Below are 24,070 nucleotides of genomic sequence, written 5' to 3'. Positions count from 1 at the left end.
TATTTGTCATCTAAAGGTTCAAGCTTTAAAACAATACCAATCTTGTGAAAATCCATCACCTCTGTCGAAAGTTTTAGGCAGACATACAAACATACATATATTTCAACAGACAAGTGAGATTTATATTATAGACTAGCGGGGGGGGGGGTATCCGGCGTTGCCCAGGTGTTTGTGTAAATGAAAACAAAAATCGTTGGTTGTTTTTAAAAAAAAAAAAAAAAAAAAAAAAGAAGCCTTGACACGCAGTTGGAAAATAATAAAGTGTGAAAAAAAAAAAGAATGTGCGACTTAATACGAGTTAATGACGTCAACTTTTAGTGCGGGACAGTGTTTTATTTACCGCGAGTCTGTTCGCTTCTTTTTTTTATATGAAAAAGCTTAATGCACATGCGGCGGTCGAAAATTGTTGAATATTTATCTTTTCAAAGTTGGGCAAATTAGATAAACAGGCGACCTCGGTTGGTAACTCGTAGATATTATCATTTAGGCGTGATATAAAAAGTTTTAAAAAGTTGTGAGGTGACTGATCGGTTCTCGGAAAAAAGCCTTTCTTGGAGATACACGAAAACGCCCACACACAAACATTTTCGCTTTTATATTTATAGATTTAAAAAAAAAATTTTCATCCCTGGACACATGTCTCTACGTATAATCCATCACCAGCATGGATGAAGCATCGACAAGGATCGAACATGACTACACTAATACTAGCATGTGTATCTGGCGTTGCCCGGGTGTTTGAAGCTGTGTGCTGAGCAACAAAAAAAAAAGTGGCAGTAGAAAGGCAGACTCGAACCCATATCGCGAAGGAGGAAAAAAATGTGACGTCTTTGCTATTACGACCACTGCCAAACCGGAAGTGACATAGGTTTAAATTAAGGCGAGACAATCGAAAAGAGGGGATGACTGTCGAAAATATCGGCGAAAAAAAAAAACGACCTCTCCCTGTAGAAAAGTGCCCAGTTGAGCGCTTTATCAATGAGCCACAACACCCTATCAGATTCCATGCACAGTTATTATCCCTTTAAGATCCATTGTTATTTAAATTATATATATATATATATATATATATATATATAATAAACTTACTTGCAGTTTCATCAAATACTTTTGTATGCAAAATCCGATCCCACATTTTGCTAATTCCTACCCTCTGATGAGAAGGAAAGTATTTCTTCAAAACTCCGCAGATTAAGGACTATCCACTTATTAAGTGTTTCTTTTTCAAATTAGATAGGTTTTAAACTCTTTTTCAAAGTGTTTTTTAACATGTTTTATTAACTATTTGCTTTTTATATATATATATATATAAGTTATAAAATATATATGGCGATTAAGCTACACTGAATATTCCGCGTTTCATCCACTCTAGGATTCTTCAGGCTTAGTGGATGACACGCAAAATATTCAGTGTAGCTTAATTGCCATATATATTTTATAATTTACTAACTAGCTCTACCTACGTATTGAGCACTTTTGAAGTAAATACTTCAAGTTTACGCATAAATTTATACTTTCGTATATTAATTTTATGTGAGTAAATGAAGTAGTTATATTATATATATATATATATATATATATATATATATATATATATATATATATATATCATTACTACAATTATTTTTTTAATGGTCAAGAAATTCGAACCCGGCCACAAATCCATCTTTGACTTCAGTAGCAAAGAACAAATCACACAGCCAGCATTAACCATGAGAAATACAGTCAAAATTAACATTTATATAAAACATAAATGTCTAGACGGTAAGAGTGATCTAATGATTATAACATCCTCATTTGCACATGTAAGCTTAAGTGAGTGACTTAAATTTCAACTTCGGGTGCTCAACAATAAGAACAGAGTTCTTAAATGGGCCGATATAAGTATCTCTATAATTATTTTTATAATTTCTACAGACACTAGTGTTTCATCCTTTCGCGAATCATCAGTGCAGGGAGTTATGATTACAGCTGGTTGGGTTTTGAATTTTGCGACTATTTTTCGTTCCTCATCTTTTAGTTGTTGTTTCACAATGCTTTCGACCAACTATTCCTCTGGCCTTCATCAGGTGGTAACTGCGACGGGATAGGAACTCCGAATCTCCTAACTGCATTCTCAGCAATCACTGCCTTCCATAGTTGTCATCTCACTACGTTTTGGCCAAGTAAGCCTCTGGCTGGCTTTTGGGTAAAATTGAAACTGCTATCTTCAGACAATGCTGAGGATGCAGTTAGGAGACATTTGGAGCTCCTATTTCGTCGTGGTTACCACCTGACGAAGACCAGAGGAATAATTGGCCAAAACATTGTGAAACAACAACTAAAAAGATGACGATAACAGTCTGCAATTTTGCTATATTCCAAAGCTCAAAGTTTTAATTATCTTACCAATCATTTTTCTCCCAATCAAAATAAAAATTTTAGTACATTTTTACAGACCTGTTTCGTTTACAGGAAACAATCAATATTTGTACGTCAACACTGAACATTTCTTTCCATGGATTCGTTCGACAAAATAATGCATAACTATGTAATGCGAAAAATGAAGCAGAGAAGCACTTATATGTAATGAGTAGGGTTTGCCATTTGGTCCAATAATGCCAAAAAAAGATTACCGTCACTTCCTGAAAACATCTATAATATAAATCTCATCTGTCTGCTTAAATGTATGCATGCATGTATGTATGTATGTATGTCTGCCTAAAACTTTCGACAGAGATGACAGATTTTCACGAGATCGGTATCATTTTGAAGCTCGACCCTTCAGATGACAAATATCGAAAAATTGGCCAAAATTATTCACCCTCAACTGGGTATTTTTCTACAGGGAGGGGGGTCGCTTTTTTCCCCCGATATTTTCGAAAGTCATCCCCCCTTTTCGATTGTTTAACCTTAATTTAAACATATGTCACTTCCGGTTTGGCGATGGGCGCAACAGCAAGCACGTCATTTTTTTTTTTTTTACCACTTTCTTTTCCTCCTTTGTGGTACGGGTTCAAGCCTGCCTGTCTACTACTATTTTTTTTTTTGCTCAACACACCTCCAAGGACCTGGGCAACGCTGGGCATCCAGGCTAGTTTCTAATAGGATTATAAAATCGTGTTTCTTTCTTGATTATGACACACTTGCGTTCCAATACAAGATAGTTCTGAAGAAGGAAAATATTGGTTCTATGCCGAACTGCGAAGGATTGCACGTTCTGTCCTACACAGGGAGAAATTCATTCTCATGGGTAACTTTTTAATGTGTGTAACCCTAACCCGACCAAATCTAAATCTACAGCATCCCCAGCTTTGTTTAACTAAAATACTTACAATAGGCTGAGATATATAGTTTCCTGTGGCAAAGACGTGCTTATATTGTTCAAAAGTGAAGAATTTTGTTGCACGTTTTGGTGTTTCAGCTAAAATCGGTGGAAGAATTCCTTTGTAGAAGCCAAGAATTCTAGAAAAAAAAAAATACTAAACAATAAAGTTTAATCAAAACAAATTTTATTGGCAGAAAAAATAGCAAAAAAATATTAGTTTAGAAATTACACTTCTTCGGATATTAAGTTTTATTATCTAATTATCCAAGTCTGTCTAAATCCTTATTAATTGGTCTGCAAAAAGGCACACGTGTTCTTAGATTCTCTTTTAATTTGCTTTTTGGTTTCAGTACATCTTACTCGCATTTCTGAGAAAAATCTGTTTATAATTCTTTCTTATTGTAATTTGAGAGAGGATAAAGAAAAAAAAAACAAATAAAGTTTCATTGGAAGGGGGGGTATCAAAAAGTCTTCATCGATTTTTAAATTTCAATATTATTTTTTTTAATTTGACAAACTTATTAATGTTTTCCCTTTATATTTTGCATCCAAGGTTTTGATAAATTCATAGTGAGATTTAAATTTTCATCTATATTTTTCCTTGTGCCATTTTTTTCTATTTATCTGCTTGTGCTAGTTTTATTGTGCCATTTTTAACTGAATGCAATAAATTTTCAACATACTGATGATACATCAAATAGAGCAACCCCCTCCAGTAAATGTGGTATTATGGTGTTTGAAATGATTCTACCTAAGAGTAAGATAGAGTAAGATCAATGATCCCACACTTTTGATGGTGTACAACCCATTCTGATACTACACTTTATCTTTTCTGCTCTCAACCAGTGGATGAGAAATCCTTCTAGACTGAGGTATGGATTAATAATGGAATAATTTCAATATTATTCGCAACAATTACCGATTCTGTTCTAAATTCTCAATTATGATTCTTTTAAAACCTCTAAATATTTAGCTGTAGGTTATTTTATTATTTTATTGTATTTTTTTTTTTAATTTTGCATTACTGTAAAAGCCCGTATAATATGTGCACAGATTTTCAAAACCATAAAAATACATTTGTGTGGAGTCATGACCTAATAATATTTACAGCCAAGTATGTCACATGAGGTCACTTTTCAGTTATAGTCAGCTACATGTACTCCATAACTTCTGACGTGGCTGCTACTGGAAGCGGTGACAAGACAAATTAGTTCCTTTAGTATGCCTATTGAGAAGAGATTTATTGAAATAAAATATAAGAAAAAGACATTATTGAAAGTATACAATAAAAATGAACAAAATTATAAAAAGATAAAGAAATAACAAAATTAAAAAATAAGTTTTTATTTTAGTTGAAATTTTATAAGAAATATATGTTTATAAAATTTAAAAAATAAGTTGTTTTTTTTTATTTATATAATAAATATATGCCTATGAAAGTATAAAAATAAAATTATTGAAATCAAAGTAACAAAATATTAAACATTATAAAAAATCGTATGCTATACATAATATTTCTAAAATAGTTTTTAAATATTTTCAAAAGTGTTTTCAATAATTCTTTTTAAAAATAAAACTAATTTCAATAATTTTTAATTAAAATAAGATCGAAAAAAAACAAAAAACAAAACAAAAACTTTTCAATGATTATTAAATAAAAAAGAACCATTGGAAAAACATAATAAATAAAATAAAAAAAAGAAGAGTGCATGCACAAGGGGTGGGGAAGATATAGGTGTGTAAGAAAAAAGTGAAGGAACTGATTTGTCTTGTCATTGCTTTCGTTAGCAGCAACGTCGGAAGTTAGGAAGTAAGTTGACTGACTATAACCCACTTTTCTAAGAGGCCATTGAATAAGTAAAAGGGAAATAACTCAGTTCGTTTTTTATTCAAGTATTATTTCCGATGTTAACATCTGTAATAATGCTTGCATGAATTCTACCTACATATTTTAATGTTATCCTGCCCAAAGTCAAATGTTTTTCATTAGGTAAAAGTATTTTTCCTTTTATTTCATTATAATACATAAATAAAACAAAAACTCAATTTTGAATTGTCTCCCCTGACCTTTCCAAGTTGTTGTTTACAGATATAAAAAAAAAAATTATTTGAATAGATTACAACAGGTGATTCGTTTCTTTTTTTTTTCTTTTTTTTTTTTAAGATTCTATTTGAGGAATATCAAAGTAAGAGCAGTAAATTGTTATTCACTTTGCTACAAATCATTAAATGATAATTTTTCGGTGCAACTACTCTATCATAGCAAAGGTAAATCAACAATCTGCTTAATTGTCATATTTAAGTAATGAATATATCCAAAAATTATGGAAAACGATATGGTAGAAAAAATTATTAAAGAAAATTAGTGAAAATAAAATGTTCGGTTAAAAAAAAAAAAAAAACACTGGAGAGTTCTAAGGGGAGTTAAATAGCGTCTAATGTAATAACCAATTTTTAAAATATATTGTGTATTAACAAGCATAAATATGGGCTGCTTTGCCTTGTTTTCAGCATAATTGAGTTACTTCCCTTGTTCTCAAACTAATAATGAGACTTTTTTATGTTAAAAATAAAAAAAATTGTATTTGTTTTAAATACGGTAACATTCAAATACTTCTGACATGCCAATTAAGTAAATATCATTGCTTTTAGTTGAAATTGACACAAAAAGTCAGTAGATACCATTGTTTTGTTTTTTGCTCTTTTTAGGGGGTGTGTAATCGATTTTTACGTTTTCCGAATTTCGCTATTAAAATGTAGTTGCACCTTTTTCTCACCAGAGGAATTTTAGATACTCTTTATAAAGCACAAGAGAACCAGTAAAAATCGTAAATAAAGGTGAATGTTCAACACTAGATTTCAATTTTATTTCTGGCATTGCTACATTTAAAACATTCTTAACAAATGTTTTCTAATTTCGTCTAAAGGAAATTTTTTCCTTGTTTCATAGAATATATTATAATAATTTCGGTTTTTGTATTAACAGTGGGGAGAGTTACAGCAATAAGCGTCCACAGTTCTCATGTGACCGCTGTAGAGAAGCATTGGCGCTCAAACCTGAAACCTGTCCGATATAAAATGTAAAGATTATGCAGGGTTCAAGGTGACAAGATAAAAAGACGTTTTTTTTGTTTTTGTAGCCATGACATTATCTCGTGCATGTGAGTTTGTTATCAGTTGAGAAAAGGATGAAAAGAAAATACGACTGACGATTAGGGAAGAAGCGATTGAATGATGGAAGAGAATAACCCAACGTTTCGTTGTGGGAGAAATGCAAACACAAGTTTGATGTCGTTTTCTTGTCAACTCGCAAGAATTTACGTGACTAAACTAGGGATTAATTCTGGAAAAAAAAAAAGTACATTTTACTTGGCCACAAAAAAAAAAAAAAAGATTATAGACAATCTTTCAGTTTTAAATTTATATAATTTTTCAATATGCTGCTCACATGTAAATTAATATATTTTGGAGAATAAGTTTTCAAAATTATTTCTGCAGACTTCCTTGTTATGAACTGCCCATATTTTTTTTCTTTAATTAATGTATAAAAAAAAATCTAAAATTGCAAAACAAAAACAAATAAATTCAGCAATATGGGTGGATGGAATTGTCAAACCTCCTCGAGATGATAAAATAAGATAATGATTGTCAATATCATTGTCAATCATAAAAATATAAAAAATTATCAAAGTTAAAGTGAGTCAAAAGTTGGAGGGCTTTTGTTTTGTTTTGTTTTTTTCACCATAAACAGCAATTGAAATTCCACTTTTTTGCTGTCAGATTATAAGCAAGATTTATTTCTTCCAGATTTATGTTTGGATAAAATATTATTTGCATTTTCATTCTTTGCTGTCAAATTGAGGTCTCCCTCCTGAATGTTAATATTTTCCTTTAAAAGGAACCTAAAGATTAAGATCTTTTCACTGCTATCACTCTTGCGAAAGCTCACCAAAAATCTCTCTACACTCATTTGGCAATACCGTGCAAAAAACAGGAGATCACTTTGAAATCTTCATACTCATTATTCAGCAATTTCATAAGTATTGCTTGTGCTCTCAAAGTTATGACAAATGCTTTGCTATTCTACACATTAAGGCAGAAATTTTTTTTAGTAAAACTAAAGTCAGAAACTGTTTGGTAAAAGTTGATTTTACCATCACTTGCAGTAACAGCATTATTCAAAAAAATGATGCGTAAATCTTTGATTAGAATTGCCTATTACCTACCAGTTCCATATCATTTTGAGAAAATTTGCAATGTCAGCCCATTCCTGAAAGTAGCTTTTACAAGCAGCAATAGTGTGTAGTAGTCAATGTTTACACATTGACGTACAAAATAAAAATGGAGAAATGCATTTGTATGCTTGTCATTTGTGCATACACTATCCTGAATAAAAACAAATAATTATATTTTGGAACAATCAGAAAACTTTCTGAATTTATTTTTAATGATCTTTCTGGGAGCTACCTAAATCCTTTAAAAGCCAGATTTTTCTTGTGGAAACCAATTGACCCGAGTCTATGGATCAGTGTTGCTGGGTATCCCACTGTGGATACCCATTTCCAGTTTTACGGAGGTGGTCATTAGTCTTTTAGGGATATATTCACACCAGCTTTGGGGTTTTATTTTAGGGTGTTTAATAATGGGAGAAGTATTTTTATGATGATTCAGAGAAATATTTTCAGTGAAAAAGATTTGCAGATTTTATATTCAACTGTGAGAAAACCAAGAGACATTGTTATATGGCAAACAAAACAAAATAATGAGTTAAAGAGATATATATTCACAAAAGAGATAATTTATGTTTAAAACAGAAGGGTTACAGCAATAGGAAAACATGGAATGTTCATGAATATTTTTAGAGTTCCTGTAAAAACAAGGGAATTCATTAGCTAAGACATTAGAGGAAGTCTGGATCGATTAATTAAGAGCTGTGAGTTTTAGCGGCCAGGAACATCGTATTTAAAACTTCTCTGCTCAATATAATTCATTGAAAACTCTCTAATTTTGGCTAATCTTCATTTTTCTCCATCAGCCAAGAGAAAATACGTAAAGAAGATATAAGACTAACTTCATCAGTGCAGTTATGGTAATGCAACAGAGTAATAGCAATTCAACAATGCTTAAGTAAGTAGTGATTTAGTTAGCTTGTGTGAATTTTGATGAGTGTTACATCAGTACATGTCAAGATAACCCAGATGGTTCTCAGAGGTGAACAGAAGATAAGTAAAAAGGTCAACAAGTCAAATTCATGAGCTGCTGCTAGGACGCTTATGTTATATATAAGGACCCTATGACAGTAAGTAGAGATGAAGTTAACTAGTAAGAAATTTGGCAAGGGTCACATTAGTATATGTCAGGTTAACCTGGCAGCAAATGGAAATAGACCCACTTGCAGGTGGCGTGATTGAAGGCGGCAGGGGTCAAAAGTTAGCTCCCTAGACAACACACGCTAGAAACGCTGGTGTTGAAATATATATTTGAGGAGAGAAACAAAATCAGGACAGAAAAGATGTGTCTGACAATATAGAAATCTAAGTGAATGTTGACTAGAGACTCTGCCTATGCCTCACCAGCATTAAGACTAAGTTAGAAAAGCAAGAAGTGATTAATTAATTACACCTTGGTCTCTCCTCTCAATGAGTAAATTATCTAGCTAAAAAAGATGAGGCTATATACAACCACAAAAGGATCACGGCCAGTCTTGAACAACAAAGTTAGTAACTATGTAAGTAAATAATTTACACAGTCTCTCCCCAACAGTGAAGCCTCTCCCTTGGAATAAACCGTCCAGTCATGGACGATGAAAGAAGATAATGAAAAGAAAAAATAAAGACACATGTAAACCCACCCCAGCAATGGGTGTAAAAGTGACGGTTTTGTTGATTTGTTGCTGGAGTTCTCACCAGTAAAAACACATGTGAAAAGTACGCATTTACATAAATGACGATGTTCAAACTGTTGTTTATCGTTTAAAATGTTACACTTTGTGCTTTTGTTTTTTGTTTTTAACAAGGGAGTCATCACTTATCAAGGCCCGAAAGGCCACTTGAAGATGAGGGTGGCAATGATGCTTCAGACCGAAACCATGTCTGAGCTCAAAGTCATCGATGAAGATGGATTTCTATAAATATGTTATGTGTATATATGCTGACAATCATGCAAAAGAATATGCCAACATGATAAAAGAGGGAGAATCCAAGATTACATATTCGTCAACTTTTTTTCTCTTTATTTCGAGTCTCCCTAGGGATGACTGATTTGACAAAAATAAAATAAAAAGTACAATATTAGAAAAACAATATTTTCCAAATATTGGACTTGTATTTAATTTCTTTAGTGCAGACCATGTTCAACGTCGTTTAACTTCTGTGATCTAATAGGAACTGGTATATCAATATAATTATGCCATATGCATTATGCCAAATAGCAGTAGTAGTAGTAGTAGTAATGGTAGTGTCAGTAGAAGCAGTAGTGATGATGGTGTTGGTAGTAGTGGCAGTAGTAATAGTAAGTGATGGTGGTGGCAGTAATAGTAGTAGTGACAGTAGTAGTAGTAGTGATGGTGGGCAGTAGCAGTACTATTAGTGATGATGATGGTCATGGCAATAGTAGTAGTGGCAGTAGTAGTGATGATGGTGGCAGTAGTAGTAGTAGTAGTAGTAATAGTAGTAGTGATGGAAGTGGTAGTAGCATCAGTAGTAATGGTGATGGCAGTAGTAGTAGTGGCATTAGTAGTAGTAGTAGTAGTAGTAGTAGTAGTGATGGTGGTGGCGGTGGTGATGGTAACAGTAGTAGTAATAAATAATTCTGCAGGTTATTACATAACATGGTCTTACCCCTCAGATCTGGAAATTTTCTTGAAGCAATCATATAGGGATGTGTAGCGGTTCGGATCTTCTGGGCCTCTTTGAATTTGAAATCTAGTCTTAATAAGATCTAGAGGATGCATTAGAGAAACTTCAACAAGTCCTAAAAGACACAAGAAAAGAAAAAGAAAGATGTCATATGATTCAGTTCATACAGTTTGGCTTGCATACACCAAAGCTCCATTATGATAACATATTCATAGCTTTTATTAGAATCTATATCTATATACTTCCGTGCTTCCATGTTGGAGAATGTTTTTGTAGTTCAAATGTTACTATCTATTTGCAACCCCATTCCACTAAAGACTGAAAGTCGTTTACAAGCATTTTAATCGAATGTGCTCTGATGAACACATAGCACTTATGCCCCCTCCATAATCCTGATCAGTTAGACAAGCAGCAGAATTCCACTCCTTCACTGTTCCCCCGATAATAGATTCTTCCCCCCAAGCTGCTAGATTTTGGAACGCTTCATCACTTGAGGGCACAGCTTAACAAAGTTTCCAACCACAGTTATGGTCTTTGGTGTGGTTTTAAGTGAGGCCAACATAATGCCAGTTCACATCTTCAAAGTCGACTTGAAAGTCAACACCAAAGTGTACCTGGATATGCTAAAGAGTGTGGTGATCACCTGGTGCGATCAGGTAGCTGCTGGTAGACTCTGGGTGTGGCAGTAGGACTCTGCGCAGGGCCACAAGTCCAAAGAGGCCTAGGCTTGGCTTCAGAAGGAGTGCTACAACTTTGTACCTTTCTCTCACTGCCCCCCCCCCCACCCTGAACCCGCTGGACTACTTTATTTAGTCATATGTGTAGAACATCACCAACATGACCTCTCAGAACACTAAAGCCAGCCTGATCGCTGCCATCCATCATCCACCAAGTATTTGTCAAGCTCCGGCCGGCAGTTATGAAAAAGGCATGCTCCCAGTTCCAGACCCATATCAAGGCGGTGATTGAGATTGAAGGCGACTACATTGAATAGATGTCCGCTCTTCTACATAAACAAGTTATTTGAATTTATTTTTTCAATAAAAGTTTTAAAATAAAGCTGTAGTGTTATTTTCTTTAGGGCGGCTAATTTATCGTTCCACTATGTAGTTTTCTATTTTTTTTTTTTAATCTTCAAATTACAATAAAAATTGAAGACCAAAGTCTCTGTTTATCTCTTCTCTATATAAATAAAATGAACTCATTTTTTCCCGTCGGATTTTGACCTTAATAGGATTAAAAATCAAGATATTTCATGCAAATATAATATGCACAAACGGCAGAACAATATCTGAGGTGTGTTATAGGCTTATTATTTCTCAAATTCCTCGATAATCTTAGATTTCTATACTTTTTCTGCTGAGAAGTCACGGCCAAAATCGGTTAAGATCAATGGAAGTGGTAAAATATTTTCTCTCTAATAAATTCCTCCTCCCCCTGCCACCACTTAACACCGTTTGGGGATCGTTCACAAGGAACAGTTGAGAAGAGAACACCGGTTTGGCTTCGTAGTTCTTTCATGTGAAGTTATTTAAAATCACTAAACAAAGCTGCAGTGCTCTGTGGTGTAGTGATTAGCGTGCTGGACAATTCACATTATATTTTCACGTTCGCGCCGACCTACCGTAGTCGTTTTTTTTGTTTTGTTTTTTTTCCTAAACAACTGGAATGGACTTTTCTTGGTGGCCGAACTGTTAACGTTGCAGATGTTTTTTTTTGTTTTTTTCACACTTTATTTTCCTACTTTTACTCATGACTCCGGGTTTGATCCTTCCTACTTACATACCATAACATTTTTTAAAACTCCCCCCCCCCCCGTCCTGGAAACAAACACTCGGGCAACGCCGGGTACCCCCGCTAGTTAAAAATATAATAAATAATGCATAATAAGTTTTCAAATTCAACTTTACAAAACAATTCTTTCAAAGGATGCGACTAACTCTTATTGAAATTTATGCACCAATCACGTGATATATCAATCAGACTTGCTTTTGATACAAAAGTCAACAAGGTGAGACATACAATTTTCTTTTAGATATCATGCGCACGTTAACATAACAAAATGGAGAAAAATAAAAACACACAAATTACATGTTTCTATGATTAGAGTGGATTCCACCAAAAGTTTTAAAAAATAATGATTTTCATTTAATAACAGGAAAGATTTCACAGCATTATTCGGTTTTCAAAAGTTTTCAAATTTAACCTTACAAAATAATGTTTCCAAACGATATGCCTAAGTCGTATTCAACTTTACATGCTAACCACCTGATGCACATCAACCAGATTCGACTGTAACCCAATCATTAACAAAATCGGACATTTAATTTTCACCAACGTCACCAACGAAATGAAGGGGAAACATAAATTGCAAAATATTTTATGATTAGGGTTGATTCCACCGAAAGTCTCAGAAAAAATGATTTTCATTTATCGTTTAATAAAAATGATTTTATATCAATACTCAGTTTTTCTAAAGTTTTATTAAAGATATGTTTGGAAATATTTACTGTTCAAATTTTAGAGTGAAAAATTTCAGTCTACCTTGCAAGTTTGACATGAAATTGTCTGTCGGAAGAACATTTTATGTTTAAGTTACATGGGAAAGTTTTCACATTTAACCTCACAAAATAATGTTTCCAAACGATATGGCTATCTCTTATTCCGTTTAAATCAAGTCTGATCGATGTGTATCACGTTGTTAGCTCATAAATTACAATAGTACTTAGTCATATCCTTGGAAAGTATTATTTCGTACTAACTAAGATACCCGCGCTTCGCATAGAACTTTGCTGTATGCTCGGGTACCTGTAAAGTGGGTACCTGAGCGTACAGCAAAGTCCCAACCTTAACATTTGACCTTGAAAAATAGTGTGCACTATCCCTAGGTCAGGTTTGATCATAATTGGTCCAGTGGTGTGGGCTGTAGGACAGTATTATATGAACATGGCTTTGACCTTAATCTTGAAAAATGGTGTGCACCATCCCTAGGTGTGGGACCATCATCATGCCAGGTTTGGTCATGATTGGTCTAGTGGTGTGGCCTGTAGGAGAGTTGTACATATAGGCATATACACACACACACACACACACACACACACTAATATTCTATATATATAGAAAATTAGATTTGAAAACTCAGTTTTCTAAAATTTTCAGACAGAAAATTGTTAGGACGACAAAATTTATTTATTTAATTTTTTAATGTGAGGCAAGTTCGACTAACCAAAACAGGGGCGTTCTGAATTGGAACAAAAACAAAAATTACCTCAGTCTGGAAGGATTTCTCTTTCATTGACCGAGGACAAATAAAGACAAAGTGGAACATCATTAGAACAGATACTACACTTTCAAATATTTGTTTGCAGAAAATATCAAAATTTTACATCAACAAATTAGGCACAAGGCCATTCAAAAGTGTGTGGGAAGTGAGTGTCGTGAGTCATTCTTTTGTCACCATGGCTGGAAAATGTCTCCCCTATTAACTACAACCATCAATCACCATAATACCACATTTACTTCAGGGTTTGTCCAACTTAAAATTTCTCGAAATGGTTAAAAAAAAAATTACATGAATATGAATATATATATATAATTTCATTAGGAAAAAGTATGAGGTGAAGAGAAAACAAACAAACAAAAAAATGATTAGTATACCCCTCCCAATCCTTTCTAAATAATAAATATTATGTTTTGCTCCTAGCTGAAAGGCCAAGTATTGTTGACAAAGGTATAATTAGTTACCTTTTGAAATAGGTGTTAAGAAATAGGATAAAAGAAAGAAAGAAAAAATAATTGGTATATATTTGAAAGTAAAATTATATATGTGGGGCCTTCTCATTGGCTATACCTCCTTCTCCTCCTCCTCTTTCCGACGCCGATGGCAAAGAAGAGATGACAAACACAGAAAGTACCATCGTGAATGAATATAAATCCGTTCAGGTTTATTTCCCCAAAAGAAACTGAATGGTGGTAGGAGGTCTTAGGTTGAGGGTTGGAGCCCAATAGGTGTTTGAACTGGTACAGCTACGAGGTCGTCTCCAGTGGCTACAGGAAAACATGTGCTTTGGATGTTGGGCTGCTGGAAATCGAGTGAGTCATCGGCAAGTGGCTACTGCTGTTGCTGTTACTGGGTTTGGCTATCAAGTGAGTCGGCGGCAAGTGACTGCTGCTACTGCTGGGTTCGGCTGCTATCTGAGGAGGTAGCCCAGCCAGTTCTGTAGTGGTTCGGCTGCTGCTGATGCTGCATTGGGTTGAGCTGCTGGTGGGGGCGATCCTCGCTGCCTGACAAGCTAGGCTGGTCTGTCCTTTGTTGAAATAAACTGCTGTATTTATACTCATCTGGCAGACGTAGTTGTGCACAAAAGCGGCTTGCAGCGCTGGTTGTCATTTTCGTTTTTGATTTGTGTTTGTTTTTGTGTTTTTAACATACTGTTGGGAGTCATCTGTTTAAGGTCCATATTCATGTGTCATATCAAATTGAAGCTGGGAAAGTTGTGAACATTATTCTAGCAGGAATTGTACTGTTACAGTGGTCCACGGGATGATTATTCACGTTGAAGTACTTGTCAAAAGGTCGTTGTGGGTTTAGCTTATGTAGGATACTCCCTGGAATGAATGTGGCATTGTGGTGACAGATGATTCTAGTTAAAGAAGGATAGACAATTTTAAGTATTTGTGGACAAGGATGACGAACGACACCCATTATCCCCACACTTTTGATTGGTCTGGTGCCTAATTTTTTCATTATGTAAAATTTTTATAGTTTGAGCAAATGAATATTTTAAATTGTCCTTTTCAGTGCAGCTCACAAACTACCAAAAATGCAATTTCTTTTCCACATCTTGTTGCCCATTTTAACTGCCCGATTCCAGCTATCCTCTCCAGCTCCTCCCCCTATTCCTGCACTACCATCTCACTCTTGCAGCTTCCTGCTCCTGCGGCTTTTGCACACTCCTGCAGTTTCAAGTGTTTCATGCTTCAACTTTCAGTAGCTTCTTCCAGCAGCACCTGCTCCAACTCCTTCTTGCCCTAGTTCTTTAAAGCAGTTCCTGCTCATAGTCTATGGCTCCCCATTCCAGTGCCCATTGATGCCTGACTATGTGTTTCAGTGCCCAGCAGCATCCAGCACTCTGTTCCAGTGCCGGTGATTGTCAATGCCCAGCTCCAAAATCTAACCTTTCCTGCAACCTCTGTTCTTGTCAATCCAATCCTTAGCCATGTCTATACAGACAGGATTTACCTGAGGCATCTCATCACACCTTAGGAGTATCCACATCTCTGTGTGACATTATTCCATGCTGTCCAGGATCCAATTTCCACATCTCCAGCCATTTCAGTTATCCAGCACTTCACATTCCTGCCCATCCAGTCTCTGCTGCTGTCCAAGTACATTCCAAATTCTTCAACTTTCCTGCTTCTAGAATCTTCATTGATCGACTTTCTCCTTTTTTCTCTACATTTTTCCTCTTGTATTTATAGTGAAATAAAACTGTTCACCTGTGTTTGTCCCCTCTTCTTCACCATTCGTTGCTTTTTGCCTGTGTTTACTTTCTTAGTTAAACTAACCTGGGTTCCCGGTGTTGCCCGGTTGTTTGGAGGTGTGTGCTGAGAAAATATAAATAAATAAAAGTGGTAGTAGGCAGGCTCGAACCCGTACCACAAAGGAGGAAAATCAAATGTGAAAAAAAAAAATGTGATGTCTTTGCCGTTGTGTTCATCACCAAACCGGAAGTGATGAAGGTTATTAAGGCTAGTCAATCGAAAAGAGGGAATGACTTTCGAAAATATTGGGGAAAAGGCGACCCCTTCTTGTAGAAAAGTGCCTAGTTGAGGGTGAAGGAATTAATGTTTTTGGCCAATTTTTCGATATTCCTCATCTGAAGGATTGAGCTTCAAAACAATACAGATCTTGTGAAAATCCATCGCTTCTATCAAAAGTGTTAGCCAGACATACAAACATAATGCATACATATATACATTTAAACAGACAGGTGAGATTTATATTATCGATGATCAATTCACACCTTAGCCCACTGCAATAGCCATTTGCATATGTATAAAGTGCCTGCCAGATAGATTCCCAGGTTGCTGCCACCTTTCCAGAAGCGAGAATGTGTTGAGTGGTCAAAGATGAATTTGTAAATGTGCCAAGATGAGTCAAAGTTTTTCAAAAGTGATTACACAATATGAGACTTGGGTTTATTATTATGATCCAGAGACTAAAATCCAGTCAATGCAAAGGAAGCAGTTCAACTCACCATTTCCAAAGAAGGTAAGAATGCAGCCCTCCACTTTCAAAATTATGCTCAGTCTTCTGGGATCAGAAAAATATTCCAATCATACCATCACTAATTATTAATGGTGAAAATCTGCTCTTAGCGGTTGTATATATTTACTAGTTGTTCTTATTCTTGGCTAATCCATCAATCAATGCTGAAACAGTAATTATGTTTTCTATCTTACGGCTTATTGTACAAAGAGTGTGTTCAATAGGTAATGTCCTTAACCCACTTCTGATCTAACTGAAATTTTGCAAGTGCAATGATTTATATCTCTACGAATTATATGGCAAGTTACAGCTCTGAACTTATTGTGGTTTCTGATTTACAGAACTGAGCTGTGAAATGGAGTGTTGAGTGCTACACAGGTATCCATTTTTTGTATTTGAAAGGACACACATCATATGAGACATTATTTCTTTCTCTCTAATTAATTATATTTTTAAAACTGGCACATAGATCATGATGCTTCATTAACTAGGACAGTTATGCCTCAATATTGTCTTTTTTGTTTTGTTTTTCAATTTTCGGTATTTTAGAATTTAACACACCGGATTTCTGCAGGCTCGACTAGTAGCTGATGTAAACTGCCAGAATATTCGGAGCGCTGATCAAGTTGATCAGCCAATGAAAAGCGATAACAAATGCACTTAACCAATAAAAATTGAAGCAGACGACTTTTAATAAATTGCAAGAAAAAAAATTAGTTTTTAATCACATGCAAATTTAATTGGTCTAACCCTAAACCTAAAAAAAAAATAATTTTTAACAGCTTTCCTAAAAATGCTAACAACTTTTTTTGAAAAAAAAAAACAAAAAACATAAACTAAGAGAAAAACACCAAAAACTTTTTTTTTTAATTACATTTTTCCTTAAAATTCTCTTGAAAAAAAAAAAAAAAAAAAAAAGAAAAGCTAAACAAACATTTAAAAATAAATGGTGATCCTGCATTTCTCAACACGTGATTTCCTCAAAGTTACTCGGGGTGTGCCTGGCAGATGACGGGGAGCCTTATTACAAAAAAAAAAAAACACAAATTTTTACAACCCTCTCCCCATGTTAAGAATGGCAATGACCACCGAAATTCATAAAGTAATACATTGGAAAAAAATGTCTTAATATATAGAAAACTACTTGTCAACCGGTTCCGGTTCTTCCCATCATCTGTCAGGTACACCCAAATAACTTTGTGGTTGATAAATGCAGAAATTCTAAAAAAAATTATTCATAAAATTTACTGTAGGTTGTTGTATTTTATTGTTTTTCCATTATTTTTTATTGTCATTGATATCTGATAAATATTGTTATTTTTGCTTAGCGTTTTTAAATTTGATCAGCGTTCGACATACTCTGGTAGTTTACATCAGCTGCCGTGCTAACATCACAGAAATCCGGTGCGCTAAATAAAGAAGTATCCAATATTCTTTTTCTTTTCTGTTTTTAATGGGGATGGGGCATTCTGTCAAATACTAAACATTCACCTGCTATTTCAGAGACTCCAACCGAAAGATCTTTCTAGAATTTTAACTGTCCCTTTAAAAGTGATTGTTTGGATTTGTCTAGCACTTGTGTGGCACAAGTATGGGCGCCCTTTTTGAAGGAGCTGGAATTCCCCATATTTAAAGGTCCAGTGCCTGACTTTTGTTGATCTTGTGCAGAGATATGTAAAATCAAGAAAGTGTTATTGTTGCACTAACATAGTAAGACGACAGTCAACCTTTCACAGAAATTTGAGGTGGCTGTTTGTTGATAACACACAAGGTTGATGGGTGTATTGGATGGGACAAAGGTCAAATCAACTTGGCTGATATCTTGGGCTTGTTGATCTGATCAACACCAGTGACTGTAGTCTTTCTCTCTGTTGCTTTCTTTTTAATGTGTATTGTGTCTCTTTCCTTCTGTTACAGACGTTTTACTATTTTTCTTTCATTTTTATCACAGAGAGAGAGTGAGAGAGAGAGAGAGAGAGAGAGAAATAGAGAGAGAGGAGGGGGAATCAAGTGCCGTTTTTCCTCTAATGAAGATGGTCGTCTGCCAACTCAAATCTTAAGTTTATATAATGCTTTATATAAAAATCGGGGTTCACGCCTTTTATATTAGGTTGAGAAGAAAGTGCTTGCGGAATGTTTAATTTTGATTTCAAATGATGTATTTTCAAATAAATTTTCGTTATTATACCTTTACTTTATATATAACTTTAAAGAGCGGTTTTCGCTCTAGCTAATCGTTTTAATTACAATTAATTAAATTTTACAACAATTATGTCGTCTTTTCAGAAGAAAGCAAATTCGCACAATTTTTTTTTATTTCAATTTAAGCTAAGCCGAAAAGCTGCTGAAACAGTTCGCAATATCAACAAAGCATTTGGCCCAACAACCACTACTGAACGCACAGCACAGTGGTGATTTAAGAAATTCCGTGGTGGCGTCGAGAGTTTTGAAGATAATGAGTGTAGTGGTCGGCCATCGGATGTTGACAACGATCAATTGAGAGCCTTAGTCGAAGCCAATCCACTAAGAACTGTTTGAGAACTTGCAAAGAGATCACTCATGACGGGGATCACCATTTACCAAGTCCTCACTAAGATAAGTATTAATAAATGTTAGGTGAGACAACATGATCAGTAATGGTGGAACTTGGGAAGGGCTTGATTATTTAAGAAGACTACTTAACACAAACTTATTTACATTAGATTCGAAAATGATCGTGTTATAGTCAGCTGGGAAGCACCCCACGGTATTGTGTTCCACAGATGGACAGTTCTAAGTAAGAAATGGAATTTTCATTTAGTTTCAGCCACCGATAGAGAGTAAGGGAAATTGCTGATAGGCATTATAGCTAGACGAGTGCTTGTTTCGAACGTTTTATGGGAGAGGGAGAGGGTCATAGATTGGAGTTCCGACAAGCACCTGCACTATGAAAGTTGATTCAACAAACTTAACCTTTACTTTCTTGAGCAGTGACCTTTATGCAGTGATCTCTTTTTCACCTACAATCACCTCGACGACCATTATAGTTTCCCTCAGGACTAAGTATTCACTCCTGTGCCAGCAAGGGGTTAGTGCAGGCATTACTAGAAACTGCTTCACTGCCAATTTCAGTTGAGCCAGAGAAGACCAGTTTTCTCAATCAGGATCCCTGACTCTTGGAACCAACATCCAAGAAATGTATTAAAATATACCAACGATGCAGCAATTCAAGGCAAAACTAGGCAGATACTGGGCTACTGCATCCTCTTGTGCCCTGCTTTTTCTAACTGGTGACTGAAGCGTGCTTTTATTTTTTGCCAAATTTATTAGATTTAGTGTCCATATTTAACAGCCTTCCCACAAAGGCAGATTTAGACACAAGGTCGGTTTTTAATGTGGGGAAAATCCAGTTCCTTAAAAAGGAACACTCTAGATAGGAACAAAAATTAAAATTGCCTCAGTCTGAAAGGATTTCTCCTCCACTGAAAAAGTCAAGTGAAATATCAGAACAGACACTACACTTTGTAGTTTTTATCATTTATTTTCTGTAAATGTAAAGATTACAAATATTAAATCAATCGAAAAAAAAAAAAAGTTGTTAGTAGGGCCCTCTCAACTCTCCCTAGATGGTAGACCGTCCATTGTTTTCTGGCTTGATGAAGGCTGAAAACAAGCGGTTTGATCCCTATGGGATTTGAAAAAACTATGCTTGGGATAAAATAAAAGTTGGAGGGAGGGGGGCGGTGACATTCCAAGTTTAGGGAAAAGGGGCTGGGGGTGAAAAAATAATGGGTGGGGGGCAACTTGGAGTTCTCTATCAGGCGAGGAGAGAGGAAATTCACTCGGTTAGCTGAGGGAAGCAAGGCTTACCTTACTGGGACTGGGACCCAGCAAAACTAGGAGCCGTGCACGCCATGCCAAGGCAGGGAACACATACTCTAACTTGACTCCTCTTCATACGCACAAGCTTGCTGCCTTAATTCCTAGTCTTTTAAAAGCTGCGGGATGTAATCTTTTTCTTATCAGTCTTGATCTTGACCTTCAATTTGTGTTTGACAAACATGACCAGATCCTGATCTGCCCAAGATTTAACCCCACGCTTCTCATTCAGTCTCAACGTTCACACAACCATTGTGGCTAGGCCAGGATCGTGAGAAACACCATTTGTTTCTCCCCATTCCATGGTGCACAACCAGGAACACGTTCAGTGGACGAGGATGCTCAGGATCGATGAGAGCCATTACCTCACTGACATACGTCCAGTACCGATGGAGTTCACTGCAATCAAAGATACTGTACTCTGGTATTTCTTCTGCTGAGGTCCCACAGCTAGAGCACTTGAGCGAACTCACTAGTTTGGTATTGTGTTGTATGGTGTTGAGAGGCAACACATTTTAAGACAGTTGCCAGGTCAGGGAATTGTTCATTATTTCCATGCCTGACGCTTAGCTCTACTGGGATCAGGTCTCCTTCTCCGACAACCACAGACACTTGACGAGTAAGTCATGCCTCAACTGTGTGGTCAGATTAATCCCAACAAAATAATTTATTACAGAAAATGATTAGCAAATGCTGAAGGAACAATATGGCACAAGAATTTTTTTATTGTAGTTCATGTGTTTTATCTTCCGTATTTTATACCTTTATTGAACTTTGCTTTGTACCTTTTGATATTCGTACAAAACTACCTTTAATTTTTAATAAAAAGCAAAGCTAGCTGCTTTGGAATGAGGTCACGAAATCCAGCGCAAAAATCTTCCTTTTTGAATCCTGCTGACCAGGAGAATGAATGCGTGCTTCATTGCCTGTTGTGAACAAGGAATCCTGAGCTTTTCCTTCTGGAAGAACCCAGCAAGAAGTCGTGACAAGGCGAACACCTCTTTATAACTTTTATATATATATGGCAACAGGACGCACGTTTTTTGAGGGAAAGAAATCTGGAGCAATTTGAAAGGCTTTTAAGCAACAGTTCAAAAAAAAAAAAAAAATGGTAAATGACTGTACAGTCTATCTTCAAACTGAGTACATTCCATTGAATTTATTAAATTTATTGTGTGCTTTATTTTGGAAATACTCAGAAAGTACTCATTCTTAATTTTCATATTAATGGTTTAGTCATTCATCGTAGCGACGTTTATAATTTATGAACCAGTTTGTTTTTTGCGCTATTTTTATTACTTGGCGTTTATTATTTTTGAGTGCCTGCAAGAGGAATAATTTGCAACCTATTTTGTAAATAAAATCTTTTCTTCATTTTAAAACAAGACCTGTTGTTGCCAAGGCCGCTGGAAAAATAGTGGGATCTTTCTATCAGTCCGGTAGATATCTCACTGCTGATGCAATTCTCTATCTATATAAGAGCCAGGTATGTCCAAGGATGGAATACTGTTGCCACATCTGGGCAGGAGCTGCTAGAAACGACTTGTCCTGCCTTGATAGAGTTCAAAATAGACTTTGTAGCCTCGTAGGAGATGTCCTTTTCTCTTCCTTGCAACCTCTATCTCACAGGAGAGATGTTGCGAGTTTGTCTCTGATGTATCGTTATTTTCATGGAAAGTGTTCGACTGAGCTTCAATCTATGGTCCCCCCTTGTCAAAGAAACACTCGTCTAGCTGTAAACACTATCAATAATTCCCCCCACTCTTTATCTGTGCCTAAACCTAAACGTAGATTCCATGAACAAAGCTTCTTTCTTAGAACTGCACGCCTGTGGAATTGTCTTCCGTTTTCCTGCTTTCCAGCTGACTACAATATGGTTGTCTTCAAGTCTAACGTAAATAAGTTCTTGATGAGCCGTTCCATATAAGTTATCAAATTTACCAAATTTTCATTACTAATGTTTACTATATTGTCCAATTTCTACTGTACACTCTTTAACCCTTATCCTTGAGTGGCCTCTTGGCCTTGATAATGTGGTGATGCCTATGTAAAAAAAAAAAAAAGAAAAAGAAGACCTCTTTCTACTTTATTTGTTTGTTCCCTGCCTTTTTATTTTTCCCGCCTTATTTTCTCCACCTGGCATAATGATCATCCATCTAGAGATGGTGCAGACCATTTTCCAAGGTAACGGTCAAGGTCATCATAGTCTATTTATATATACTCTTTTACAGCCCACATGACCAAACCTGACATGATGTTGGTCTCCAACCTAGTGATGGTGCACACTATTTTTCAAGGTAAAAGTCAAAGGTTAAGGTTGGGACTTTTACAAAGCCTGAGTGTACAACAAAGTTCCGCACAAAGCACAGGTATCTTTGCTAGTATATATATAACTATTTGATAAATTTATGTGATTTTTCGAATATGACGCCTTTGTTCTGTGACGAGTATGTACATAATAAAGATTTCTTTTTCTAAATTTTATTGTAAAGACAACATTGCAGTCACAAATTTAATTTTTTATTTAAAAAAAAAAATAAACATATGATGAATGTTTTTCTTGTTTTAAATGTTGTCTCATTTGTTTTTTTTGGGTTTTTTTTTTTTTTTGCTTTTTATTTTGCAATGCCGCCTCCTTTTATTTCAACACCAGTTCGTTCTCGTTCGCCTCTACCCCCCTCTTTCTCGTTGTTTACATGTCAGTTTTGTCTGGTTCAAAAGCTGGACCAATATCTCTATCTCTACTATTATATAAAAATCACTTTGTGTGTGTGTGGGTGTGGGTGTGGGTGTGTGAGAGTTCCTTCCTCATAGGTTCCAAAACGGCTGAGCCTATCTTTTTGCAAATTTCACACAAAGGTAATTTATATGTCTGGCAGTGTTCTTAGATATGTTTTGTCCAGAAATTCATCTGATAAGTATTGAAAATTGAAAAATCTAATCTTAAAAATAGTTTTTCTCTCTTAAAGAATTTTACAGGGGAGTATTTTATATTACACCAGGAATAATAAAATCTCAGCAAATCATTTCTTCTATAAAAAAAAACAAACATTTAATGTCATCTGGAGATAGCTCAGTGTTAGAGCATTCGACTATAGATCAAATGATCCCCTGTTTAAGCCTGGGGGTACCTCACCCATTTATCTTAATTTTTTCTTATTAACAAGTTCAATTTACTATGAAAGAAGAGGCACCATTTAAAATCGCCACAAATCAATTCTTCCTTTGCATATTAGTAAACATTAATCAGAAGTGAGTTTTCTAGGGCATTCATCGACAAGCCCAAGTATCAGCTGACAGGATATTGTAAACAAACACAGACGGAATTTGATGAACGACATTATCATTATTATTGTTTTATTTTTTGCAAATTATTCCTCGTAATCAATAGAAGATTGATTCGATAATAATACATAAGCAATCTACATAAATTAAAATGTCATGTTTAAGTGTATTATACAACCAGGCAACACCGGGCGTCCAGGTAGTCGAAGAATAAATATAATTTTGAAGTACTGCAATATCGCTTTTCTGATAAAATTATATGGGTCAGCAAAGTACATGATTACAGACAACTAAATATTGAAATAAAGGAAATTTCTGTTATCATGGCCAACACATGCGTAATATGACTGAAGGGAGGTGTGGTCTAAATAAAATAAAAAGTTTGAAACTTTTTTTTGGGTGCAGATGAACTCTATAAAGGAAGGAGTGGAGTACTAATGATAAATTCGCTAAAAATCGTAAGAAAATGATTTTCTATATATTTATATGCAT

At 35.2% G+C, this 24,070-nt stretch overlaps 1 protein-coding gene across 3 annotated transcripts in view; it reads right to left on the bottom strand.

The window, feature by feature from the left end:
* The window catches only part of LOC145268262 (mitochondrial 2-oxodicarboxylate carrier-like), a 107,222-nt gene that overhangs the window by 48,200 nt on the left and 34,952 nt on the right, over nucleotides 1–24,070 (bottom strand). For all 3 annotated transcript variants that reach the window (XM_080123615.1, XM_080123617.1, XM_080123616.1), the window contains exons 2-3: nucleotides 10,147–10,279; nucleotides 3,315–3,444 (exon numbers count right to left, since the gene is read on the bottom strand). In XM_080123615.1, the coding sequence (XP_079979741.1) occupies nucleotides 3,315–3,444; nucleotides 10,147–10,279 (263 nt within the window). The remainder of the gene's footprint in view (nucleotides 1–3,314; nucleotides 3,445–10,146; nucleotides 10,280–24,070) is intronic.

The sequence above is a fragment of the Euprymna scolopes genome, chromosome 43 (assembly GCF_053919585.1).
Source record: "Euprymna scolopes isolate OS-2025 chromosome 43, ASM5391958v1, whole genome shotgun sequence".
In the NCBI taxonomy this organism is placed as follows: Eukaryota; Metazoa; Mollusca; class Cephalopoda; order Sepiida; family Sepiolidae; genus Euprymna; species Euprymna scolopes.
The sequence above is the reverse complement of the archived record's forward strand: the minus strand, read 5'-3'. Positions and strand labels throughout refer to the sequence as shown.